This window comes from Xiphophorus maculatus, chromosome 14 (genome assembly GCF_002775205.1).
Source record: "Xiphophorus maculatus strain JP 163 A chromosome 14, X_maculatus-5.0-male, whole genome shotgun sequence".
Classification (NCBI taxonomy): domain Eukaryota; kingdom Metazoa; phylum Chordata; class Actinopteri; order Cyprinodontiformes; family Poeciliidae; genus Xiphophorus; species Xiphophorus maculatus.
The window spans coordinates 17840207-17866565 of record NC_036456.1 but is presented as its reverse complement, the minus strand read 5'-3'; the positions used below and the strand labels follow the sequence as shown (position 1 = coordinate 17866565).

At 37.6% G+C, this 26359-nt stretch overlaps 1 protein-coding gene across 1 annotated transcript in view; it reads left to right on the top strand.

Annotated features, from left to right (window-relative positions):
• The window catches only part of pc (pyruvate carboxylase), a 371443-nt gene that overhangs the window by 65272 nt on the left and 279812 nt on the right, over window positions 1-26359 (top strand). Inside the window, exon 10 of the mRNA XM_023345780.1 lies at window positions 8169-8287. Within this exon, the coding sequence (XP_023201548.1) occupies window positions 8169-8287 (119 nt within the window). The remainder of the gene's footprint in view (window positions 1-8168; window positions 8288-26359) is intronic.

Below are 26359 nucleotides of genomic sequence, written 5' to 3'. Positions count from 1 at the left end.
AGGTTATTACGGTAATTTCATCTCCACCATAGCAGGAAATGAAATTAATCTGAGGAGCGCTATTTTAATAGACGGTAAATTATGAAAATAACTTGCTAGATATTGAAAGTCCCAGTTATTACGGATAAATAGGCAAATATACATTTACTCACAGGACATTTAAAGAACTGCGTACAATTAAAATAAGCAAAAATATCCTGGCGGAGAGTTTGAAACTTAGGACTCGAAAGGTTAAAAAAATTTTAGTCTTAATTCATGTCTCTTAAATTAAGGCCTTCAAATGTCTTCATTAAGTTGGCCTTTAAGTTGTTAATCAATTTGTCTCAAAAGGACAATTTAATCTTGTATATTTGATTTATATTTCTCTTCTGTTTGGCAGAAATTTGAGTCGCACTCAGACATCTTCATTGCTTTCACTTGAGACGGTTGAGGCTATTGCTAACTTGCTGCTAATACTCTCTTGCTATCTACCTTTTTTGTGTCTGTCATGGATAAGAGCAAATTTGTTGCCAGTTGATGGGTGAAGTTTGTACATTTCTATCTAGACGTGGTTCTTATATTCCATTTGTATTGGCCTTAAAAAGTCTTAAATGTGAGTTAGTGAAACCTGCAGAAACCCTTCACATGGCATTGGCACAAAAGAATAATTTTTGACCAACCTGATGGTCTGTTTTCAAAGCTCCCAGCACAAAAATGTTGACTTTGTAAAGGCTGAGTTTCCTTGCTTAGGCTGCTGACCCTGCAGCATGACCCCGGATACACTGAAGCAAATGGATCGATGGACGTAAAATAAGTCTCTTTGGGTAAAGAAAATGTGCAGTTATCTAAGACGAAATGGGACAGGAACTTAAAAACATCTGTTAAACATGATTGGAACCACATCTGACCTTTTTCTTACTGTCTGGGAATAAATTTAGACCGACTTTCTTTTTAAGGCTGTTCTGTTAGTAACATGTTCTGTTACCTAAACACCAGAATAAAATGTTTCTCCTCTTGTATTGGGTGGGTAAAGGTACTTTATTAAAATATACATATATTGCTTTTATACCCCTTTGAGTCTGTTAGGAATCATAGATGATGATGTCAAAGGGTTGTAAGTTTCTGATTTAAGTTTAACAACATTATAGGACACACAGAACAGGAATATCTCCTAAGATTGTCTATCCCGATAATCAGAGCGTTCTTAAGACTGTTGGAAGGGGTAAATCCGGACAAAAATCTGCATAATTATCTTGCTATATGAACCTGGCTTAAGTTGGGATTGACCTTGAGCGGTAATGGTATCGGATCAACTGGACGATGGATCTTTCAGGTCCTGTTTCAGGTTGTTTTCCTCTGGATTTGTTCCAGTTTCTTAAATAAATGGTCTTTAAATACTGCTAACCCATTAAACAAACCTTGTTTTAAGACTTGACCTTTAATCTTGTGAAAGGAAATCTTTGTTAAGACGACTGACCTGAACACTCTTATTCAGGTCAGTTGTTTGATTGAGCAGTATTGATCTCTAGAAATCATGCCAAGGCAATTTTTCTGCTTGGAGTCCAGTATGTGGCTGCAAACTTTGGGACATGCACTTCGTTTTCGTTTCCTTTTCCGCCTCACTTTGACATGCTATCGATTCAGCCTCGCTGCTTTCTGTTCAAAGCACCACTCACTCCAGCGTTGGATAATGTGAACGGAGGCACTCCGGCCTGTAGTAGGCAGAAATACCCTTTATGCTTTCCGAAAACACTTTTGAAAATGTGTGGCAGCATGCATGCAGAATCCCGATGATCTTTCTGCTTTGACTGCCCATGGACTTGGTCTGCCAGACCTTATAAAACGGTGACCACTCAATCTGTTACAGGGGCTGCCACTTCACTCACCGACTCCGGCTGGGAGAACGAGTTCAAAATGACGCGACACACTTTGGTGCTCTGTGGGAATCTGCTGAAAATACATGAGGCCGCCCGTGTGCATGAGCGGCGTACAGTATGCAGAGGTGATTGCTGCGATTCTCTTGAGGTCATTGAGCTTGCATTAATAACTGCAGCTGTAGCTGCTGGGTAATTGCTCAGCACAGGTAGCACTCATGCACAGCCACATGTGAACATCTTAATTGGCTCATTTTCCATCTTATTTCGTTCTGCAGAGGCAGAGCTCTGTGTGGGAGTCTCTTTACTGTTTATACTTGCACTTTCTAGTCTATTTTGCTGGGTTGTGTCTATGTGTGCTCATAATTTAAACTGTTTTTTTTTTTTTTCTTTAGAGAGGAGTTGTGCATGTAAATCCATGTAATGAGAACTGGCTTGTCTGAGCAGAGAAACCTCAGCTCAGTATAAATATTTTTATTCAGATAATTTCCCTCTAGTTTACAGGAATATTTATACATGCGTAGAACTTGTGGGCGTTTACAAGGTGATATTCATTTCTGCTTGGCAAGCTAATTTATTTGAAAGGTAGTTATTACAAGAATATGCTTATTTTCTTGTTTATGCACTTTAAAATTGAGCACCAAGTAAAAAAAAAAAAAAAAAAATTGGGGGTCGAAGGAACTGCATCATTCAGTGAGAGATTTACTGTGGAAATATGTTGTGCACCAGAAAGTGTTCTCCAATTATCGAGGGATCACACGTCTTAGACTCTCTGGGAAAATGTACTCTAGGACAAGAGTGTCAAACTCGTTTCTTCAGGGAACTGCATCCTGCAACTGAACTTGTCCCTGATCCAACACATTTAATTCAAATTCCTGAATTTCCTCCAATCGCCTTTTAGAATCCTGCTAATGATCTTATTATTTTATCCAGGTAATTTTAAAGCAGGGACATCTGAAAGTGACTCTGCATTGGCCATTGAGGGCTGTTGGCTGAAATGTTCCCTTGATGAACATTTAAAGGTGTTTTCTGGCCCACATTTGATTTGTGGCTCTGGAGAAAACTCAAGTCTCTCTTCCTGGACGCAGTTTGTAGACGTGTTGTCAGTGTGTGCACACCGTGGATTCTCTTAAGAGACATCTGTTCCTATGTCTGCATACTTGACACTTGTTCCCATTGTTAGTTGGACTGCACCACAGGAGAGTCTGAAGCTTTGGTTCCTAACAAACAAAGGTGATGGAGTTGGAGATGGCTCCATCACATCACCCGATGCCTCTTTTGCAGTAATGCAGTTATTGCACCAGTCGGTGATATTAACGACACAGTGGAGTCAAAAATCAAGGCGTTTAAATAACAATTTAGTCTATGGGCAACATTGTGTCAGATTGTTTTCCCCAAACTAGAGTCTGTATTAGTATTAAACATATATAGGCTAAACAAACCACTGGCTGGCCTTTTTATTCTTTTTTCTTTTCTTTTTTGTTTTTACAAAATCTGCTCAGACTAGGTAATATAGTTTTATTTATATTACACATTTTTAGCAACAAGGCAGTTCAAAGTGCTTTACATGAATTAGAAGGAAAATACAAACAGAACAAAGACAAATAGGTAAAGACTAAACATTGGTTTCCCCATGTTTAATAAGAATAAGTAGTCCATAATTTATAAGCTATTAGGGGTTTCTCTGGATCTTTAGTTTGTTCTGGATTAGAGGAGTGTAAACCCAAGTGTTGGTTCCAGTTGTTCTGGGTTAAGTTCTGGATTTGTAGGGCTGAATGATGTGGCTAAAAAACATAACACAATATAAGCGTTTCATATTAGTTGATAGATAATTATTGATTGGGTTTTTGTTGTTTTTAAATATCTGAAATATTTTCAAACTGGTGGCCTTTCCTGTTTTATCCAAAGTTTTCACTCCATGCTGTTTTTTTGTTGTTGTTTTTTTTTAAGCAGTCATGAGGACTTTAAACTTTAAACTTTTAAGCTGTAGCAGTTACTGTGCAGGGTGTTGCTAGGTAACCAAAGAGTGAGTTGCTAGGTAACCAAAGAGTGAGTGAGTCAGTTGATTCCACCAACTTTACATAGCTAGCTAAAGCCAGAATACTATTCGGTTCTGGATCAGAGTTCAGTGAATATTCTATATATAAAATATTTCAGATGTATTGTTGATTGATATTGATCACGTGTCTATTGCGAGATATATGGCTTTTTATTTATTATCCAGCCCTTCCTCAGACCATTTAAAATCCCTCCACTATTTTAGAGTGAAATTTCTTAAGGTGAGGTGCATGAAAAATTCAGAGGTAACTTAAATATGCCTGCAGAAAATGTTTTACTTCTTCCTATCCTACTGCAGGGTAAAGGAACGTATGTTACTTTATTTTGCGGTTTATGTTTGGGGCTGGTTGACAAACATGTCTAACATTTTTTTTAAAAAGGTGCATCAGCAGGTTTCAATCAGATGAAAATTGACTAGTTTTGGACTTTCTTGGAGGCACATCCTGTTTCTGTGCTTTAGATTTGATGCATTTCTTCCTCTGCCCCTCCAAAACACCCGACACCGAGTCAGTTGCCAGCTTCGATTTTCTGGAGTTTAAGCTAAAGGTCTTTTTGTGTCTCCAATCAATTGCTGGCTTTTCTTCATTTGTCTTCACTTTTATGCCTGACGGATGGAAATCAAAGCAATCCTGAGGGTGTTGGACTTTTTTATTTTTACTAGTTGAGGAGTTGAGAGGCATTTTCTGAGAACTGGATTGATGGAAGTGGTTGAGATTTCTTCATTTCCATGTGTTTTGATGAAGAGAAAAACAAAAATTACACACAAAAATTTGTGAGTGTGGCATGATTTCCCCTGTGGCCCCTCTGGATGAATTAGAATTGGTCTTTTGCAGCTTCCTTCCTTCTTGCAATCTAATTGATTCAGCTTGAAACTTTTATGCCCCCAAATAGTAATTTGACATCTGTTCTAGTAGAAATAAACAGTTACTTTGAAACCGTTGAATTGCTTCAGTTTACTTTATATTACACAACAACTGATTTCCCTAAATTCTTTCTACAGGTTTGGTCCTCATTAGAAATATGGTAAAATTTATTTGCAGTTTTTACACAGAAGTGACATTCAAACCTACAAAATAACTTACAGATTAGCAGCTATACATGACATTTTGAGGCACAATTTATAAACATTGTTCTTTTTAAAGAGTTTGTGTCCTGGAAAGCTAAAGTCGTTGGTTGTTACGTTTTAATTGGGCAGGAAATAACCGCATTGTGTGTAGTGTGTATCGATTCAGATGGCATAGATTACAAATAAACCCTACACTAGTTGTAGTAAGTATTACATGTGAAACCCTGTACTTTGGGTATTGAACCATCCCAGTCTGATGTTTTTAGACAAAACCCATCATATGCCATTTACACTGTAGTCCAGAAGAGAATGAATATACACAAGGTTTCCCCCTGAGAACTTGCTAAGCCCAGTGGTTGTGGTGCCAGCTTCCCGTCATGTTTTTGAGTTAAATTTTTTTTTAACTTGACAGGTAATTTGAAAATATCACTTGATAATTATGTGTTACTGAAAGATTGGAAGATTAATACCTGAACACAAACTATAAAGTCTTAAAAAAGTGCAGACATTTTTAAAAAAAGACTTAAGTATATCCTGATCTACATTTTATTGCTTTTCAGATGGCTTGACTGAAACTGAGTAGATGAAAATGTTGAAAGCTTTTCACAATAAAAGCAATGCAAGAATGTTGCAGTGATCTACAGCTACAATAGACTGACCGCCAAATGGTTGCATCTTTATATAGAAGAGTGGCATCTAGTAATTAGGATTTCCCCCAGTGTATTATAAGCCTGGCGGGCCACCAGGCTTTACTTGTGCCCCTGCCAGGCAGGCTTAGCATTGCTTACTTTTTTCAAGTCTTTTTAAAATGTTAGCATTTTTATGACTTTATAGTTTGTGTTCAGGTATTAATCTTCCAATCTTTCAGTAACACATAATTATGAAGTGATATTTTTTAATTTCCTGCCAACTTTAAACATTTTTTAACTCAAAAACACATCAGGCTGCTGGATGAATGACTGCCCTACTGCCCCACTGCCCCAACCACCAGGCTTAGCATGTTTTCTGGGGGAAACCTTGAATAGGTGCTGTTAAATGCGCCTCCAGAGTGTAGAAATGAGTCAGTTCTGCATTATGTTGCTTGAAACTTTAACTTAAGTATACATCTGGATATTCTTTTTGGGTATACTTTTATACTTTAGCATATGACCTATGGGGCACATTGTGCTTCAAATTGGATTTAAGAAAACGTAAGATAAGTTGGAACAAAAGAGAATAAAATCTAAGCAACAATTACAACTACTGGGTTGGAAAGATAAAGAGTCTAAAATGGTGAGACCACAAACTAGAATGTTGAAAGAGCCATTTCCCTTCTCTGTCTGCACTGAAAATATAATTTTAATTGTGCATTCAGCATGATAATTTATCATTTTTGTACAAAAAATATGAACAAAAGAACAGCAATGATCCATGTCTCTTAAAAATGCTGCACAGACATTTCATGCACCGTGTTTTACAGCTATGATCGTCTGATTCCACTCAGCTTTTTATTGTCAAGGTCCACTGGGTTAGCAGCTTGATTTGCTGTCTTACATCTGCTGCTGTTCTGCTACACACTCAGTCATCTGCAGGACGTATTTAGCTACTGTTTTAACATGTTTAAGGATTCCTGAACAGATTTAGTTTTTCTGCTGTCATCAGTTTAAACAACATTGTCTTTGTAGTTGAGAGACTCCTGTCTTTGGTCTCATATCTGAATCCTTTGATTGGAATAATAAAATTTTCTCTGAATGGGTTTTCTGTAGGTCAGATCTCAAGCATTAGTTGTCCTTTATTCCTGTTAAATTAAATGTACTGAAACTGAAAACTGCAACTTTTTTTCTATGTAAATACTTTCACCAACAGCCTAGCCATCGTAGGGGAATATTATTAGAATAGTGATAAGTTGGGATTTTTCTACATTTTCCGTTGGATTCAAACTAGTCTAAGAACCTTTTTCCCCTTTTAGATTCAAGCCAAAAATTTTAATCAGAAGTTTAGAGCAAAACCAGATTACCGCATCCCAATCTCATCTTGTAAAATGAAATGATACTTTTTAAAATCTTGCTTAAGCTGGACTTATAGGTTAGATTGATACTTTAAAAATTATCTGTTTAAATACTAAAAGGTTTACTATTAGACCTAAAAAAGTACATAAAAGTATAACATTTGTTTTGTTTTTCAGGTGTGAAAATGGGAAAAAAATGATTTTTGAAAGTTGAAGATAGAAAATGAATCCGGAAAGCAGCCAAAAACCTAATCATAACTGGGAAAAAATTTTACTCGCCATTTAGCGCTTCCCTCACCCTCCTACGAAATGCATTGCCATTGCATGATGCTGCCACCACCGTGCTTTATCTCAGGGATAGGTTGTTTGCTTTTCTGCTCCAAAAAGTTGCATTTTGGTTTGATTAGAGCAACTTCTTCCACATGTTTCCTGGACCCGGGTCATTGATGGAGTGACGGATATGGTCAGATACAGAACAATCCTGGATGAAAAGAGTTTCATTTTCCTTCCTTGTCATAATTAAGCACTGTGTAGTATTACCACTACTTCTCGTGGAGCAGATTTTTCATTTTTATTTTTTTGGCTGTATCTAGTATTTTGTTGTGTACATGAAGCAACGGTCAATCAAAATGGCGATTAAAATCTGTAGGATGAATGCTGAAAACAAGCAGCTCTATAATAATTGTGTTGAAGTTATAATGGAAGTAGTTCAATAAAGCGGTGTCTCTTTATGATATATGGCAGATTCATAAGTGCAATCATTTTTTTTGGCCCCCTTCCGCATCACTTCCCATCAATTAAGTAAGGTATTACCATCCTGGACAGCGAGACGAATCCCTGCGTATTTATTGTACCTGCCTTCGATTGTGATTCTAATTGCATTTATTGAGCCTAGAGGTGGGGGCAGAAATTGCCTTTTGACGGCGAGATTCCAGTTACTCCTCCTTGATTAATGATCTAATTTGTCATTACATGGAGATGATGAAAAGTGGCCTTCTCTCGCTACGCAAATAAAGCGCACGGCTCATTCTTTACCCATTTCATATGGCGATGTTCGCTTAGCGTGTTTTTTTTTTTTTTGTTCCTTTAGTTTCATGGTTCATTAAGATGAGCGAGTGCTGCCTCTTCATTGTTTACACAGCTAATACTAGCAGTATTAGCTGAGTAATTTATGTCATGTTTTGTTGTTGTCTTTGTCCTGCAGGTGGGATACGAGAACGCGGGAACCGTTGAGTTCCTGGTGGACAAACATGGAAAACACTACTTCATTGAGGTCAACTCCCGGCTCCAGGTCGAACACACGGTCACCGAGGAAATCACGGAGTAAGTGGCAGATGTTTGCCAGGATAGCTTTCTGCTGCTGGGCAGCTGCGTAATTGTCATTTTGCACGAGCGTCTGGTTGGTGTCGTTTTTCTCCCTGACGGGTGTGCCACTTCAAGGTAGGAAGGTTTCCATTCTGCGAATTTGCAGGATTTGTGATTTAAAACTGGGGGAAGGTGTGGAGCAGGTGTGGAGTCATGAGCAGACTCAACATAATGCACATCAAGCAAGAACAAAAAAAAAGAAATGAGGAGGTGTACATGATGAAAACAAAGGAAAGGACTGAGGAGTGTAGAGCAAGATTTTGTTTGGATTTGGGAAGCTGAACAAAAAGGCCGGAGAAGCTGAAACATGGGGTCAGATTGGGTGAGAAACAACAGGAAGTATAATGGAAATTATAAATAACTCTCTGCTCCGCTGGTGATCTGTGTGATTTGCTTGGATCAGACGACACAGATGGGTCTCAGGCTGGTTCAGAAGCTGAAAACACAAACGCGTAAAGCGCCTCAAGTTTATCCCACAACCACAAATATTTGCTCATCATTGCACATTAAGGTTTTGCAATTAATTTATAACTCAAACGTCACCAAAGCAGTTCAGGTTATAAAGCAGCTCTGGTACTGGGATCAGTTCTGTCAAAGTCTGGTTTGGGTTTCTACACATAGACAAAACACCTTGGTACCATTTCATGTTAAGAAAAGTGTAGTCAATAAAACAATTACAATATTTTACCCAAAACCCAAAAATGACAATACCAACACGGTTTATATAATCATTAAAAATGATCAATTAAATGGGTTTTGTTGAATTGAAGGCCTTAAATGGCATTAAAACTGAATCTCAGCTGCATAAAAAATTCATTAGTTACTAAAAAAGTGTTCAGCAGTTCTGAGTTGTTCTGCTGGACTCGCTCATTGGGGAATTTGTGAATTTTCATCAGGAATGTACATTACCGTAACACGTGGGGCAGATTCAGTATTTCCTTTTTGCAGCGGGTTGGTAAAACCTGAGCAGTCGAGAAAATGGGTCAATGGCAATTCCAGCTGAAGAAAAATCTGACAGTTTATTCATTTACTTTCAATGACATTAAAATAAAACTTATGCACTTTATGGAAAACTTGTACATTTTAGTCATCAAAATTCATTAACTGATTCCTGCAGAAACTCTTAGTAATGCCAGACTTGGGCTTTAAAATGCAAAAAATCCATCTGTGCCTTCAGGATTTATGCTGGTCATCATTAAGGAATTTGTTTCCATGGAGAAGAAATTGCAGTTGATATTTCTGCATCAAAAGATTGCATTGATGCAAATGTGACAAGGTTGTTTGACAAAAAGATGAACATTTCCTGCTTATCTATGCAGTTGAACTGTGATTGACTTTTAAGACCAAATGTATTTACAGAATCAGATTTTTAACATGATTTTTACCAAGGAGACAAATAAATGCAGTGAATTCAAAGTTAATCCACCTTCCCATTGTTGGTGAATGCAGCATGAAAGCAGGGAGACCCTCCAGCTGTGCTGTCGTCCGTTTCCCCACACACTCCTTTAACGTTAGGATCAAATGTGAGTGAAACAAACCAAGTTGAAAGTGTAAAAACAACAGATCTGAAACAAAAAGACAAATGGATTTAAACAAAAACTGTTTTGAATCTGGAAACATTAAAACTGAAGCAAAAAAAAATCCAAAAATAACATTTTAATTAAAAAATTTAACTGATTGACAAGCGTGGTTTTGCAAGTTTAAAATATTGCATTAAGCTTAATATAAAATTACCATTTACTAGTAGTTCCACAAGTGGGAAGAAATTAAAAACAGAATAAAAACCGTTTAGAATAATATATGGTGCACTCTAATTGCACATTATAAATTTAACATTTCACCCCGTAATAACAGTAATAATAATATTCCACACTGCCGATTTCACATGTTGCCTCAGAAATTACACCCGAGACAAATACTGCACACAGCAAACCACCGTGGTGTGTTGGATGTGTGTGTTAGCGGCCAGCTGCAAGGCCTTTGTTGTGGAGTTTGACGGCGTTTGGAAGGAAAGACCTGAGTTTCTTTTTTCCCACCTGGTGGCTGCAGCAGCAGCTAAAGGAGCTGCTCAGCGCCGTCAGAGTTCCCTGCATGGGGTGGGAGACGCTGGGCAACAGGGATGACAGCTTAGCCGCCATCTTCCTGTCACACACCGTAAAACTACTGTTTCCAATAGAGCAGTAATTATGATGCTTTTCTGGCTACACAATCCAAACTCATCACATCCATTTCTTTTCGGAATCCTCAAAATTCGCTTTTACTTACATAGAGCTGGACAATAAATCAATAACAATATAATATCAATATCAATAGATGACACGACTGATAGTATATTAAATAATTTTGCTGAACGCCGAGCCAGAACTGCACAGCATTCTGGGGGATGTAGGCAGAGGAAATACTTCAGCTGCTCAACCTCTTAAGACCAGTTAATAAAGATTGGAATCAACTAACTCTCACTCTTTGGTTTCCTAGCAACAACTAAGTAACTCTTTGGTTACCTAGCAACCTGTTGAGTAACTTACACAGCAGTAGTTTAAGGTTTCACCTCTGTGCCTCATGACTGCTTAAAAATATTTTTTAAAAATGACGGCGTAGATTGAAAACTGTGGATAAAACAGGAAAGGTCATACCTCCAATTTAGTCATATTTCAGATATTTAAAACAAAAAAATTAATCAATTATCAATACTGACTCAGATTGTGATGCATTTTTTCGCCACATCATCCGGCCGTTGACTTTTTAAAAAATGTTTTATTTGCACTTAAGTAAATTTTAAAATGTTTTATCTGTATGCTTTAATTTTATATACTGTACAACATGTACTCAATAACTGGCCAGATCTCCCTTGATAAAGAAAGTTTATCTAAAGGGATTCCTAGGCAAAATAATAGTAAAATGAACATAATAAATGAGTAAAATATAATGCTCTGACTTTGTTCTTGATAAAACGCAATGGAAAAAAACACCATCAAATGACAGGACTCCCCAAATCATCACAGACTGTGGAAAGTTCCCACTGGTCTGGAAGCGGTGTGGTTTCTGTGACTGACTTTTAAGCTAAATGCATGAAATTAATTCTTCAACTGTTACAATTTAAAATTTTGAGTTAAATTATTTAGATGCAGCATGTATCTGGCCAAATGTAGTTGCAGGAACAAAATAAGTACCTGGCACTCGCAGCACATTAGCTTATCAAATATTTCATCCAAGCAGTACTTTTTGATAGTGATTCAACACTGTGTGCAGCTCTAGTGGTAAAACGTCAGCATCAATTTTCTATATATTTATTTATTTACTGAATTTGGTTTCAAACCTTGGGTAAGATGTTTGTTTTTTGAAGCAGCAAATTGGGCATTAACAAATTCGGGTTGGAATGTTTGTTGCTTGAAGGTTTAAATAAAGGAGTACGGGTTGGGTAAAGTGGCCAACAGGGCTGGATACTGCAACAAGTCGGGCTGTTTTTTTGTTTTTTTTTAGCTCAAATCTATCCAGATGGCTGTAGCGTAATGACGATGGAAACCAAAAACAAGCTTGTTCCTCTTATTTCTCAGCTGTAATGAACCTTTTCTGAAGGATCCAGCGGTCACAGCACAAACGTAAACCCTACCAATCATACCTAGAGGTGCACTGCACTCACCATCTGAGCTCCGACTCAAAGTCCCTTTTAAACTCGACTCTTTTGCAGCCATTTCTCAGTTTATCATGCGGGTTGTGGAGGGTCAATGAAACTGGCAACAGTGCAGTCGTTAGTGAAATTTGTTCAGCATCCCACACGATATGGCACGAGTTTGGAGTTGTAGCTGTCAAAATAGGTTTTCGTTTCAAGCCGAGGGAAGGAAAGTGTCCCTCCGTCTACGTTTTGTTGGGAGAAATTTGTCGCTTTGCAAGAGAAGTAGAGAGGCGGCTATTAGAGCTGGGAGAAAGTGACAAAAGTGGAATCTGCATGGGGGTTTTATTTGAACATTATGCCCATTACTGCTGGAGCTTTGTTTCCACTCAGCTGCGCTCAGTCTCTGGTGTCTGAAGACATTTGTTCTTGTTTTCATGCAGTTGAGATTTGTCAGTGATATTTCATAAAGGGGGATTTATTTTGTTCTTTTAAATCTTTCATTTCTCTTCCTTCTGATTGGTTGGTATTCATCAGTTATTTTTCATTTGCTGCAGTTTTCTCTCTCTCCTTCCAATGTTTCTTTAATCAGAAGTAATTAAAATGGTCAGAGTCCAACTCTTTAATTAATCTCCTGAATTTTTTACCCCTTATATTTGACCCTTATGCCCTTTAAACCAGTTGGTGTCAACCCAGTTGGTGTCATTAGTGCTATTGTGCTAATAGCACATTGATATTTTTAGGCTTTCCCATAGGCAAAGTTGAGTTTATCCCCACCTAATAAATATTGTGATATTAAACACCGATTTTTGGTGATATTTGGAAAGAGGATGAATCTTATTTTACCACCTGTTCCCCAGAGGGAATGAGTCTCTTATCTGTTTTCTTAAACCAATATTAATCAAATCACATTTGAGTCTCCAACCTTTGGTCTGAATGGTTTAATGCTGGAGGGAAATTCTTTAAAACTCAAATTTCCTCCTGATCCATTTTTCCGTCATCACTACGAGGAGCAACTTTCTCAGTATGAACAAAAATTCTGGTAAAGGAGATTATTTTTTATTTCTTATAAAAACAACCCAAGCACTTAAAAAAAAGAAGAAAAAACACCTATTTGTTTTTTAGCTATAAGTTGATCATTTTTTTGATGTCTGGGAAATGGGCCATTTCAAAAACCTCCTGGTTGAGTCACATTCCACGGGCACTGTACCGTTACCTAGCAACACTGGCTGAGCCCGCCCCGTTACCTAGCAACCAGCACGTTTGGTCCGTTTGTTTTACCGCTCTGGGCGTTTTACAATGGCTGCTGGGAAAGACAAGTGTTTTTTTTGTTGATGTAGCATCTAGAAACCACTTGCTGCATTCTTGTTGGCTGTGCAGGAGGCTCAACTTCTGCTTTTCATATGTATGCAGTTGTATAATTGTGCATTTGCTTGCAGCCATTTTCAGATGCGAGGGTAAATGCTGAGTTGGGGGTCGTGGCCTGCAGCAGCTTATCTGGACTTAAAGTGACAAGAGGCACTAAAACGGCTTGGAGCTCAAAATAAAAACTAAACTGAATAAAATCTCCTTATTAAAGACTTTGTGTAAAAAAAAAACCTGTTCAAAGAAGCATAATAGATCACCTTTAAACCAATTAAATGTCTTAAACATTTGTCTTGTTTTTGAAAATCGAATAAAGTGTCGAATTGGATGTGTTAAACAGCTGAATGTTTATGTAAAGATTTATTGAAGGGGTGTGAAGTGAACGTTTGGTCCTAAATTTCTCCATTTCTCTTTCTCGATCCGTCCCCTCCTCCATCCAGCTCCCTTCAGCACTTTACTTCAATCTCCAGTCAAATTAATTCATTCATTTCTTTATCTTCAGCCCGTCCCGCTCTTTGAGACCTGTCAGCATCTCCTTTCTATCTGTCCACCACCCTCTGCCAGTCCCCCTGCTCCCTCTCTCTGTCTAACGTTTGTCGTTTCCTCATTGACATTCACCCTCCAACGTTTCCCTGCTCATTCATCTCTCCTCTTGCCTCACCTTTGCCTCATCTTCTCTGACTCATGCCTCATTTTTCCTTTGTCCCACTATGAACTTGCCCTCTCTTTCACCATCATCTGCCCTCCTTCTGACCTTCTTCCCACCATCCATTAATGTATTAATCACTATGGATGGTGGACAAAGTCCTACTAACCCTATGCTTTTGAAGCGAGTTTGAACAATACCACTAATTATTATGGGTTTTTTAGACTATTAGGAAAAATCATGTTTTGACAAAAAGGCTGGTCTGGTTTTAGTTTAATAACAATATAATGTTTTGAGTGGGTTATTAGGTTTCCTTCATTTCTTTATCTGCAAATGCTCTTAATTTATGAGATTTAAGGTGAAATATAAATGTACAGCTTTGATTTGCTCTCTGTATACGGTGCATAGGAAGATATGCTGCAGACTAAAACACACCATTCAGTTATTTCTAATAATCCTTCACTCTAAAGATGTTCAGATGACAGATTTTGAGACATTTACAGAGAAATATCACATTTGCATAATTATTAGTGCTGGAATCTATTTGGAGAGAAATTTAATTTTTCCCCCCCTGAACTAAAGTCAAAATTTAGCTAATTTTTTATTTATTTATTTTTTTTGCTTTGTTACATTACTTTTTGTGTTACCCCACACAAACACACCAGTAGGGAAGCAAATATTGGACCATAAAGATGATTCAGGACCATAAAGATGATTCAGGAACATAAAGATGATTCAGGAACATAAAGATGATTCAGGAACATAAAGATGTGTAAATTGTTACATGTTTTGTTTTGAGTTGCATTGAAAGTTTTGCATAGTCTCTTTTGAAATATTTTGTATCAAAAATCTGTTTACACATCTAAATTTTAGTACAGTAGTATTATGAGGGCAGATATTTTCACTCTGAAAGCAAGATTTTATGGTTTTTGTTCCCTAAATGTTTAATACTTGTGATTACATTTTCTACAATCAATAGTAGCCACACAGGCACGCCCACTAGAAGGAAACAAACGCACCCAGTGCAACTCTTTCATTCTATTGGCTAAGAGGTTGCCAGGCAACGGTACTCTTTTGTAACTAAGCAGAAAAGCATTACATGAAGCATGAGGTCCTGCTTTTAAACTGAAAATGTAAGCACAAGTATTAAGTTTAGAAAACAAAAGACATGAAATCCTGTTTTCAGACTGAAATGTGGCTCTTGAATTATGAGAGCACAGAATAAATCTGTACTGTACGGGGAAAATTTCCCCGTACAGTACAGATTTATTCAATCTAATTAACCCTGTAAAAGCTAAACCTCATACTCAGGATGTGTCCAAATTCAGGTGCTGCATCCTTTGACAGCTGCATTTAAACATCAATTACGTCACATCAGATTTTGCCTCACAACGAATGCTCTTTTCCTTTTTTCCCCTGGATTTGAAAGATTTGTCCGGTTTATCCTTCGCAGTTCTTGTGAAGTATGAAATGTCCGGATCAGAAAGAACTCGGTTCCTGTTCTGTCAGTTTTGGATTAAAGAGCAGATTTCTGTTTCAATATGTATTAGGGGTTGAACGACTACATATTTTTTAAGGTCGACTACATCATGATAATAGTCGAGTCGATGTCGACTAGTCGCGGTGACGTCATAGTGACGTAAGCGCAAAAACCCTTCACAACTACTTGGAGGCTTTATTAGCTATTTTCACGGCAAATATTGACACACCCCCCCCCATCACACACACACACACACACACACACACACACTCTCTCTCCCCTTCTCCTGCTTTTACTAAGTCTATTATGGAGATTCTTCGTGAGCAGCGGGGAAACGTTTGTTGCACAAAGTCGGGTCTGACTTTTTTTTTTCTAAACACCGGCTGATGCTGATGATCTCTGGATAGTTACTATAGGAGTCAAATGATCACACTGACTACATGGTGCTTTTGGAACATCACAAGCCAAACTTGTTATGAACGGATCCCGTTTGGTTACAGCTGAATTCAACGAAACCACCTGCTTCTCCTCCGCCCGATGCGCGGCAGGAAGCTCTGCTGACTCAGCAGATTGAACGATTTAAGATATTTTCTAGTCAACGTCAACATGATAAAAGTCGAGTCGATGTCGAGTTGACTAGTCGTTGTGACGTCATAGCAACGCAAGACGCAAAGCTTTGGAGTAACGTACAGGCTTTATTACCCGTTTTCACGGAAAAATACGGCATTTACACAGAACAGCAACAAGTGAAACAACAAAACATCGGGATAGTTTATGATAAATAACAAGTTGCTGGGAAACCAACATTCAAAAGGAAACGCACATCTTTTAGATGGCATGTAAAAACAATAAAAAGAGGTGGCACGGGGGCCGGGGGGTAAATAAAGTTCACTCGCTGTCAATATTCTCTTCGCTAAGAGTTGTTGGGGTTTTTTCTTGGTTGACATGTAGGAAAACAAGGGCATCAACATGAGCCGGATGAAGGCTTGCCCGCTTCCTCGTAATGGTATTCCCAGCGAGAGAGAAAATCCTCTCGCTGGGAGTGCTGGTTGCCGGAACAGCTAAATATTTTTAATATTTAAATATTTTAAATTTTTTCGTGACAAAGACACTCGCGAGCCGGCTAAGTGACATCCTTAGCGGGAAGGGGGCGAGTTTTAGACGGCTCCTGTTTTGGACTGCAGCTGCAACTCCATCTCCTTTTAAAAACACTGTAAAACCACAAATATGCATCCATCTACATATCATTTAAACTAATGTATTAACTTATTTTTCTTGTGTCTTGTGACGTATACTGTGCTGTTAGATCAGCACAGGCTGTAACCACCGGCAATCACATGACTGCGACTAGTCGACATGAAATGTAAAAACTCGCGAGACGTCCTAGAGTCGACTAGTCGACTAGTCGACTAATTGGTTCAACCCCTAATATGTAGTGGCTGTAATGCTGGGAAATGTTCCACAAAACATATTTTAAGAAGGTCACTTTATTTGTTTTGCAGCTCATTTCAGTAGATGTATTTTAAGATATTTTGTTCACTGAGTTTACACATCCTAAACCTGATGATCTGTGGAACCACAACATTAATCAAGGTTTAATTTCCCTTTTCCTCAAACTTTCAACATGTTAATATTTTATTCTGTAAGTTGCTTACTGTATTAGGAAATATTTGACGATATGGTGTGCTAAAGATTGACATTTACATTCCCATCTGGTTCCCACTCCCCCTGCCCTTTTGCAGACTATTTTGGTGGCGGCTTGTCCTCCACCTTCTCACTGTATTTCTTTCAAACCTGTCACTTTTCAAGGTTTTCCAAAGGGCTGGTAGTTTGATGAGGCAGTGTTTTTTCCTTATAGCTGTGAAAAACCATCAAAGTTGTCACTGCTTCTTGTGGCTCTCATTTTAAAGCCTCTTCTTTTCAGCAGTTTTGAGGCTCCTAGCTCAAAATGATGTTCATTTTCATGTCCACAAGTGACACAAAGCGACAAGAAACAAAGCTGAAAAAGCGGTGTCAGTTTTTAAATGCTGAATTCAGACATCAGTGCCTGACATAATGATCATCCAAGACAAAAGTAAGGGTATCAAACTCTGCAGCTCCAATTGTAGTTAAAACAGTGAATATTTTATGGTGGTTTATTCATTGTGGAAGCAAAGGGAAATGTTTTTAGACTTTTGTTTTTTAGTCAGAATTGCCTCTGCCTCTTTGCGGTTCAGGATTGTTGGATTTTGTTGTGGAACGCAAATCCATATTTTTCACAGAAAATTTAAATTTAAAATATTCTAAAGAAAATGCAGCTTGGGAAACTGAAAAATCTCGGAGCAATCCTATGCCACACACCATTAGCTGGCGTTTGCAAAGCAGCTAATCCAGGAGCGCCATTCGTTTTAGCTTGATTGGTTGAACTCCCAAGAATGAAGTTGAGGAAAACTGTCAATGTTGGCTTTTGTAATAGTGCTAAAAGTGTTGCTTATGTTTTCCCCTACATCTCTGAATTTCTACAAAAAGTAGCAGTCGATTTTGATAAAGTGATATAAAGTGAGATTTCTCAAGATAGACATTTTTATTCTGAAAAGCAAACCCTATAGGTGTGAGAGACTAATGTTTTAAGTGTTTGAAAAATGGAGAGACAGCCTCTGCATTCAGATGCAGCTCTGCCTTTGAACCTCTTCTCTCTCAAGCTTCAATTTGTCTGCAATTTGTCTGTAAATGATCTTTTCTTTTGTGCGCTTCTCGCTGCTGGATTGAGCCCTAAGCTAGTGTGAGTGTGTGTGCAGGCCTGATTCTGTCATGGGACATTGAACAATTGGTAGATTGGTGGTCAGGAGTCCTTTAGATCCTAAAGTGGTGTAATTATTCCTCCAGGCTCCTGCTGAGCGGTATGCGTCAGAATCAAGATGGCCAAGTAAATTGTTGGTCTTTTTGTGGATCAGGCAACAAAGAAAGGAAATGTTGCCTTTTGAATCTGGGTCTGAGTGGGAGGATGCACATCTTGGGGACAAATGTCATGAGGAAAACCTCTTTGTAGGCCTGTCACGATAAACGATAAATCAATTAATCGCACAATAAATGAAAATTATCGACCTCATTTTAATTTATCAGCTTTATCGTTTCTTTCTGCCCTTTTCTCTTTCTGTTGATGACACTGTATGAAAAAAGGCTCAACTCCGGCGCTCTCCAGCTCTTAGGAAGCTGAAATATCTCGTCACAATGCTACTTGACACCTTTTTCTGGTATTTGCAAAGCAGCCAATCCAATCTAAAATGAGTTTTCATTTTTCTGGAGCTGATTGGCTGTTCACCCACGGGCAGACACAGTTTCCATTGTAAGTATTGACACATATTACGGTGTGTTTGGTGTTTGAACTAATAAAATAGGCGTTTTTAGAGGTGGTCTCAATTATTTTTGGATTTTAACTGTTTCCCAGCTGCTTTTGTCCCTAACCCCCTATGAATATCGAAGGTCCACTGTATGAAATAATTCCTGGGAGCTTTACTTTTAAAAGAGCATTAAAACGATGGGCCACAATTTTTTAAATATATATCTTCAAATGGTTTATCTCCAGACCAATGTCTACTCACAATCAGGCTCTCCAAATGAGTCGATAAATGATACTGAGTTTTCAAGAAGCAAGAATCTCAATGGATTTCACAAAGCTTTTGCAAATATTAAACCGCTTTAAAGTATAAATACCGTGTTAGATAATGCAGCCTAGCTTTGACCAGTTGCCGTTTTTCAGCATGTCTAATTCTGAGATGGTCATTATCAAGTTGCAATAAATCTTTTCTTTTACTCATTTTTAAAAATTTTCCAACACTCTTTGATTTTAAACATCTTTGACTCTCTGGGCATCAACTGGACAGACTGGTTCCAGCAGGCTGAAGGAGCCTGACAATGGAGATATATTTGCGATTTATTGTGCAGTTTCATTAAAACTATTAATTTTGACTTTGTTGCTCTTGATTTGATGTTCTTGAGAAAACGTGTCACATTTTACTCTTGTTCAGAGTCTGTGCAGGCGTCAACATATCAGGTTTTTAATGAAAATGTTTGGCTGCACCTGTTTGCTAAATTGTGTGGATTTGCTAATTGGTGTTAAACGAGCGCTCTCCATCTTCCTCAGGCTGGAAGAAGTGACTGAGGTGGGTCGAGAATGACGGAAACAATGCCTGGGGTTAATTAGCCGAGTCTGGAAAAAACAAGACAAGTTTTGGGAACAGAAATTTAAACGAAGTGAATCCAAGCAGAGCTGAAGAGAATAAACGAGCTTACATTTGGACATCTTCATCGATTAGATATGTTTGAATATGCAGTTTTCTTGCATTAATGCATTTCATGGTGATCCTCATGCACAGTAAGATCCTTTTTTCATCATTAATTTCTTCAGTTTAATCTTGAAATGTATTTGATCTCCTGCAGTATTTCTTCCTTCCTCCTCTGTCTTCCTTTCATTTCTCACTATTTAAATGTTGATAAAGCGTCTCCAGCTCTCTGTCGGCTGTATATTTTATCTGTTGGAGAAGATGTTAAAGATTTTGCGGCCACATCAGCATTTTTCACTCTGTCTTCTCCCCACTTGAGTTTTGCAAAGCCTTTTTACTCTCGTTCTGTGCGTGTGTGAAGCCTGTCGAAAGCTCCAGGGAGCGTCCCAATCAGGATTATTTTACATTAGTTCCTGCCTAATGTGCTCAATCTGGCTTTCCTCATATCCTATTTTTCTTCTCCACCTTCTGTTAAAGAAAATCATTTCCATGTCTTTCCTCTCCTGTGCTGTATTTGTCCTCCTTTTCACTCTCTCTCTCCATGGATCTTAATTGTTATATTTTATGGATTTTTCCGGCGCTCTTATCTCAATCCGCTCAATAATCCCGTCCGTTTGTGTCCCCTGAGGTGCGGCCAGGAAACACATGTAGCAGTAAACTAAACACAGCCTCTCCTGTGGCCACATGCTGTTTTTCTGCGTCCGTGAGATGATCTTTGACAAGAAAAGCTGCCAAGTTGTTGATATGACATGCATGGATTCCCTCAGGCTCGGAGAGAGTCGATAATTATCCAAGGCACTAGGTTACAGTGTGCGTTGTTTGTAAATTTGGCATACGTCTGGAAAACACAGAGGTACACAGTCGAGTCGGAGTTTGTTGTTCGGTTTGGGCGTGTCAAAGTCTTGGGTGTGTGTGTGTGTGTGTGTGTGTGTGCACCCACAGGACTTTTGTTTGGCTTATGCGCACGTCATGAAATAATTTTAAGGTGATTATAATTGTGCGGCAGAGCGTACAGTGAATGATTGAGAGGTAAGCACATGAATAAGAATGAGGGGTGGTTTTGCATGCAGGAGTATTCACAGCTCCCAACTCCAGAGAGATGTGTTTTTTTGTTGTTTGTAGCAAAACATGAAGGAGCTTTAAGACAAAAGAAGGGATGCTTTGATTTCAATCACAGGTGAAAATAAAACCATAAAAAATAAGTTTTTCCAGAACCTCCTCTTAACATTTAGTTCACAAGTTTTAGTGTTCATAAGTAGCTGTAGATTAACAGCTGAGTATTGTCAATGCAAAAATCAAAAAGGTTTTTCTGTTCATCACTCCGCCTTGAGGTGTATTGACAAATTTTCAGTATTAAGTATTAAAAAGAGTTTACAGGTTTGAACAAACAGTAGGAATTTAAATGTTGAAGTAAATTTTGTTTTTATTTCCTGAGAATTTATTTATTTATTTTTTTTGAGATGCAAGGTTTCTTGCACATTGCGGCGATATACAACATGCAGCTGGCTTTGTTCTAAGTGTCCTTGCAAATTGCACAAAAGTTTATTTTTTCATTTGTGGCAAAAGTTTTTAAAATCGTTTTTTGTTTTCTGAAACTCTAGAAATTTAGCTCAAAATTCTGCGGTGTCAGAAACAAAACTGCAATTGTTTAAGCAAGGAAAATGCCAGACTTCTGTTTCTCTCCATTTTATTCAAACTTTGAGGACTGGTCATTGTTGGAAACATAAAGTTGAGCAGGGATAGGACGATTATTCCAGTCAGAAATGGTTTTATACAATGACATATCAACAAAGTTGCAACAATTTCTTATTTCATATGATGACATGACCTGTTCAGCAAATTTATTAACATTAAACGGTATGTTGTAAGTATATTCATACCTTTAATTCAATGGCCAACTGATCAGAACATCAGTCTGTCATTGAAACATTACAGATTGCTTTGGTTTAGAACTTGGAGGCAAATGTCCAAAACTAATAATAATAAAAAAGTCTGCATTAATTTGCACCACTAACCTCTAAATGTATGAATGTCATCAGGCTGCACATCCATAAAGGACAGAAACCACATAAACTCAAGACCAGAATTAATTAAATCTTCAATTTGCATGAATTACCATATCCCACGTGATAAATTAAAATGTAATTTTCATACATTTCATCCGATAATCCCCCTTGGCTTCCTTTTTAATGTCTTATTCACAGGCTTGGGGATCCCGTGGCTTTAAATCGCGTCACAGATTGAAAAAACCGAAGGATTAAGTATCAGAATGAGTCATGTCCTGGCCCCGGGACAGATGTACGTTAGGGGATGGAAGTGGTTTTGAGGGCTTTGCGGACCTGTACATCAAACGTCTCCTGATGTTGAAGCCAGCGTGTATTCGGCTGTGGAGTTACGGTCAACCAATGGTAGTAACTCAAACTGAAGGTCTGTTGGTTTTATCTTGGAGTCCAAAATAAATTGTTGAGCTCTGAATTACTGAGACGTACTGTAAGTTCAATTCACTGAAGCCTAAAATAAGTTGCATGAGTCAAGACGTCCGTCTGGACCAGAGTTAGAAGCTTTACTACCTGCATTCAAACGAGAACCTGGAAGTGATCGGTGGGAAAAATCAGATACTGCAGCTTATGTAAAAGAAACTATTCTGCTTATCGGGGCTGTGAAGAGCACAGCAGGTTTACCCACCGGCGAATCGTGTACATCTGTGTACTCCATTCATTTGTTTGGTCTGCTGGGAATACTTAGACAAATCTGATCTTCTATATATAAAAAAATGTCCTCTGTTGTCCATAGTATACCAAACAAATACTATGATTGAGGAGTCTCTGGTGCAGGAGATATGTTAGAAACTCTGAATCAGTTTTATTGCCCAAGTTTGTAAACACAAGCCAGGAATTTTACTTTAAAGCAGATATTTCAAATATAAATAAATAAAACTTGTGAGAGTTACAGAAGAAGTTTGTGTAAATGTACAGTACTAAAAAAAACCAGGGTGGTATTGGAGCAAATATGCATGTTGTTGGTTCCCAGATTTATTAATGTATCAGCACCATTGGGTTCTAGAGCTGAAATGATCAAATCAGCTTGTCTGATGTTTACTTGGATGAATGGCCTCTTGAAATAAAGTACAGGAGGCAGTACATCATGCAGTTCTCCCCCAGTATTTGCAGGATTTATCGACCACAATAACCCACGAATAGCTGAAATCTAAAAACTCTTTATTTTAATAGTTGAATACCAGAGTTACTTTATTATTCATCAATATTCACAAAGGAAACCACTTTAGCACCACAGTTGAAGTTGATCTCTATGCTCTGGATGCTTTATGCTTTTGCAGAACACGTTGACATACGAAGGTTATTCAGCTTTTTGGTTCTGGAGTTGCAGACCTCTGGACTAAACGTCTCGCAGATCCTAAAATCTGTGGTAGACATTGTAAAATGTCTCAGTCCAGGTTCTAGTTTTCTAAATGTAAGGTAAAGCCAATGCCAGAAAGAGTTGGCAATGGTCCTATTTGTTTTCACAGATATTATGAAAACTCCATAAATCTCTTTCTAAAGAATATCAGCAATGATTGTATGATTATTCATAAAATAAACATCACTGCGTCAGACTGTTGGTTCAGCAACAAAGTGTTTTTAGTTTTTAGTCAGAAGCCTCTCTAGATTTGCTGTATTACAGACTGCTACAGGAGATCCTTTTCCTGAGCCACCAGCTTCTACAAGTACTGTTGGATGAGGTATGTTTAATTTCCCTATGGAATTATCTAAAATATTTTTTATTTTAATTTCTAAATACAAACCATGAAACCATTTATTTGAAATTTCTAAAATAATTATTTTTTTCCTTCAAAGGCTTTAACACATCTGTTTGGATCTGCTTAAAAAATGCAGTTCTTGAAGATTGGGAAAAAACAATCTTCAGGATTGTTTTTTCTTGAAGATATATATATACATAATATAAATTATCTTTCATTATACATGTTTAAACTCTTCAGACTAATGGAAACATTTCCATTTTGTGCCTCAGATAAGTCTGAAACATGACTTCCTGGCCTTTCTGTATGACTGGGAAAATATTTTCACACCCCTCGATGAATGAACCTCGGTTTTTTAATTTTTAATTTTTTTTAATTTGCTGGCTAAATAAATAATGGAAACTTATTAGAGTGCAACTGTTGCCATGAGGCAGCTGCATTCTAGTAGAGATAATTGCATAGTTGCCTTGAGGCAACAGTGAACCATTATTATCTCCATGGCAGCATGAAATTTTGGTCGTGTTTGCAGGTAAACGTAATGTTTGAAAGCATCATGATTTGGTTTTCAATTTAAACAAAGATAAATTTGTTGGTTTCTACATTGAACTTTCTTGCTGTTGGCTACAAATATTCCTCCATTTACAGATTGAATTCAGCCCAATTCCTCATTTTAATTGAGTAAGAGGTTAGTAATCACAAATAGTCATGAGGAGTTTGTATATAGTGGTGAAGGTGACGATGAGCTGCAAAAAGGTGAGAATCCGCAATTACACTCATTCTTAAAGGATAAACAATGAGGCTGAATTCATTTGTAAATGAAAAATAATAATTATAATCCACTACATCACTGTAAAAGCAAACTGTGGCCTATAGATAATAACCTGACCCTTACTACAACAAATATCCAATTTGTGAACCTATGCAGAAATAAAAAATGTCCTTCGAGACATTAATTTCAAAAGGTTTGCCCCACATTGACTCTTTTGCTAAAGGTAACATTCAGACATAAAACACTTTTACATGGTTCTTTTTACAATACTTTTATATTTAAAATGCCATCTACTATAAAATGTTGAAGAATTTTCTGTCTTTTACTCATACTAAAAGTTTATGAATAAAAAATGGGCGTTGCGGAAAACCAGGTAGGAAAACTCAAAAATCTCCAAAAAATTAAATCTTATTCAGATTCTATTAAATTTCTTCAGATTATATTTACTTTCAGACATAAAATATCTTCAGGCCTCTTAGGATATTTCCGTTTTCCCTACTGGCATTATGTGTATCATGAGATATTGTTATAAAAATTATATAATAGCATGTTATGTTAGCCCAGTGGTAGTGATGGGTAGCTTATTTTCATTTTTAGTACTTCATTGTTTTCGCTAACTTAGAAAATGTTCACCACACTTGGCTTACCCTAAATAAAATTTTCCAGATCAATTCTAAAGTTTAGTTTACTATTGGTTGAATAAAGTTTGACATCTGTGTTGAAGTTTTGGTTACTGACTGTTAAGAATTGATTCAATTAGATGTTTATATTCATGCTCTTACTTTGAAGTGGGTAAAGAATCTTTATGCAGCAGTCCCATTTCCTCTGCAGCAAATTACATTTATTCTGTACCCAGAATGCCTCACTGTTCTACAGTAAGCAGCCTAAAATCTACTGATGTCCTGCGGATTTTCTGTGGTCAATTAGGCAAAATCATCCAAATTAGCAAAACTCAATAATTTTAAAAATGAAACAATGAGTGAAAGGTTTGTTACGAAGAATCATTTCCTAAAGCAAAACCATATAAGTTGATGTGCAATAACAAATTTTATCCCGTGGCGGATGATATACCATGTTGTCATTGACACATGGTTGAATTTAGCGCTTTAGCATTAGCGTTTGTTAAATACCATGTTGGTGTAGTACTTTAGCATGTTTATGTTAGTGCAACTAACTTTTTAGAGTTTGTTGCACTAACACTCCTGCCTCATTAAGACAACTGACCTAACCCTGGTCTGATGGTTGTTGGTTGAAGCAACCAACAACCTACAGTATGTTGACTGCGAATAATGTCAATGTATTTTAAAGGGACAGTTGTCACGGCAGTACTGTGGAAATCCGGCATTAGGTTGATACATGTACAGACACGCTTTCCTTCGACGGCGCCTTGGGTCTCTTTTTGAGATGTTTGAGAATATTTGAAGCACCAAATTACCTGAGAATTGGATCTCAACCCGAACCCTGACATTTTCCTGGAGAGAACCAGCTAAAGCTGCTTCGTCTTCTCATTCGAGACCAATGAAGTTGTCAGTTTATTTTCTGGTTTAATTGCGCGGTCATGAGCCGCCAGGGATTTGATTGACTTTGCATAACATGCTGTAGATTCGACCCACTGAAGCTTTTAAGTGGGTGCTTGAATTTTTGTCTCTTTGAACCAGCCAATCACAAGTTGTATTTGTCTTGTCAACATAGTTGGCTTGTCACTCCCACGTGCTAACGAGCAAAGAGTGCCAAGCTTCAGTGCATGCATTCAAATGATTCATCAGCCTGTTAGTCATAAAGCTGTGAGTGGAATATAATGGGGTGAAATGACAGATGAAATCTCTCTCAGACAGATGTAAAAGAAGCCATAATGCCTCTCTGTGTTGTCTGACATGCAGTCTGGTTACCTGTTGGAATGTCATGGTGATTTATTATGAAGCTACAGCACAGATCGAGTTTCAGTCGATGTGAAAAGAAATCTTTTTTTTATCAACCCTGGTGTTTTATTTGTTAGGATATGTTACTGAGCAGAACTGCATGAGGTTATAGAATTATTTAAGTTCAATAAGTGTACCAGGATAAACTAGATTTAATAAAAACTGATACAAGTGCCCATTTTAATAGGTAACACACCAAATAGGTCTATTTTAGCACTACTG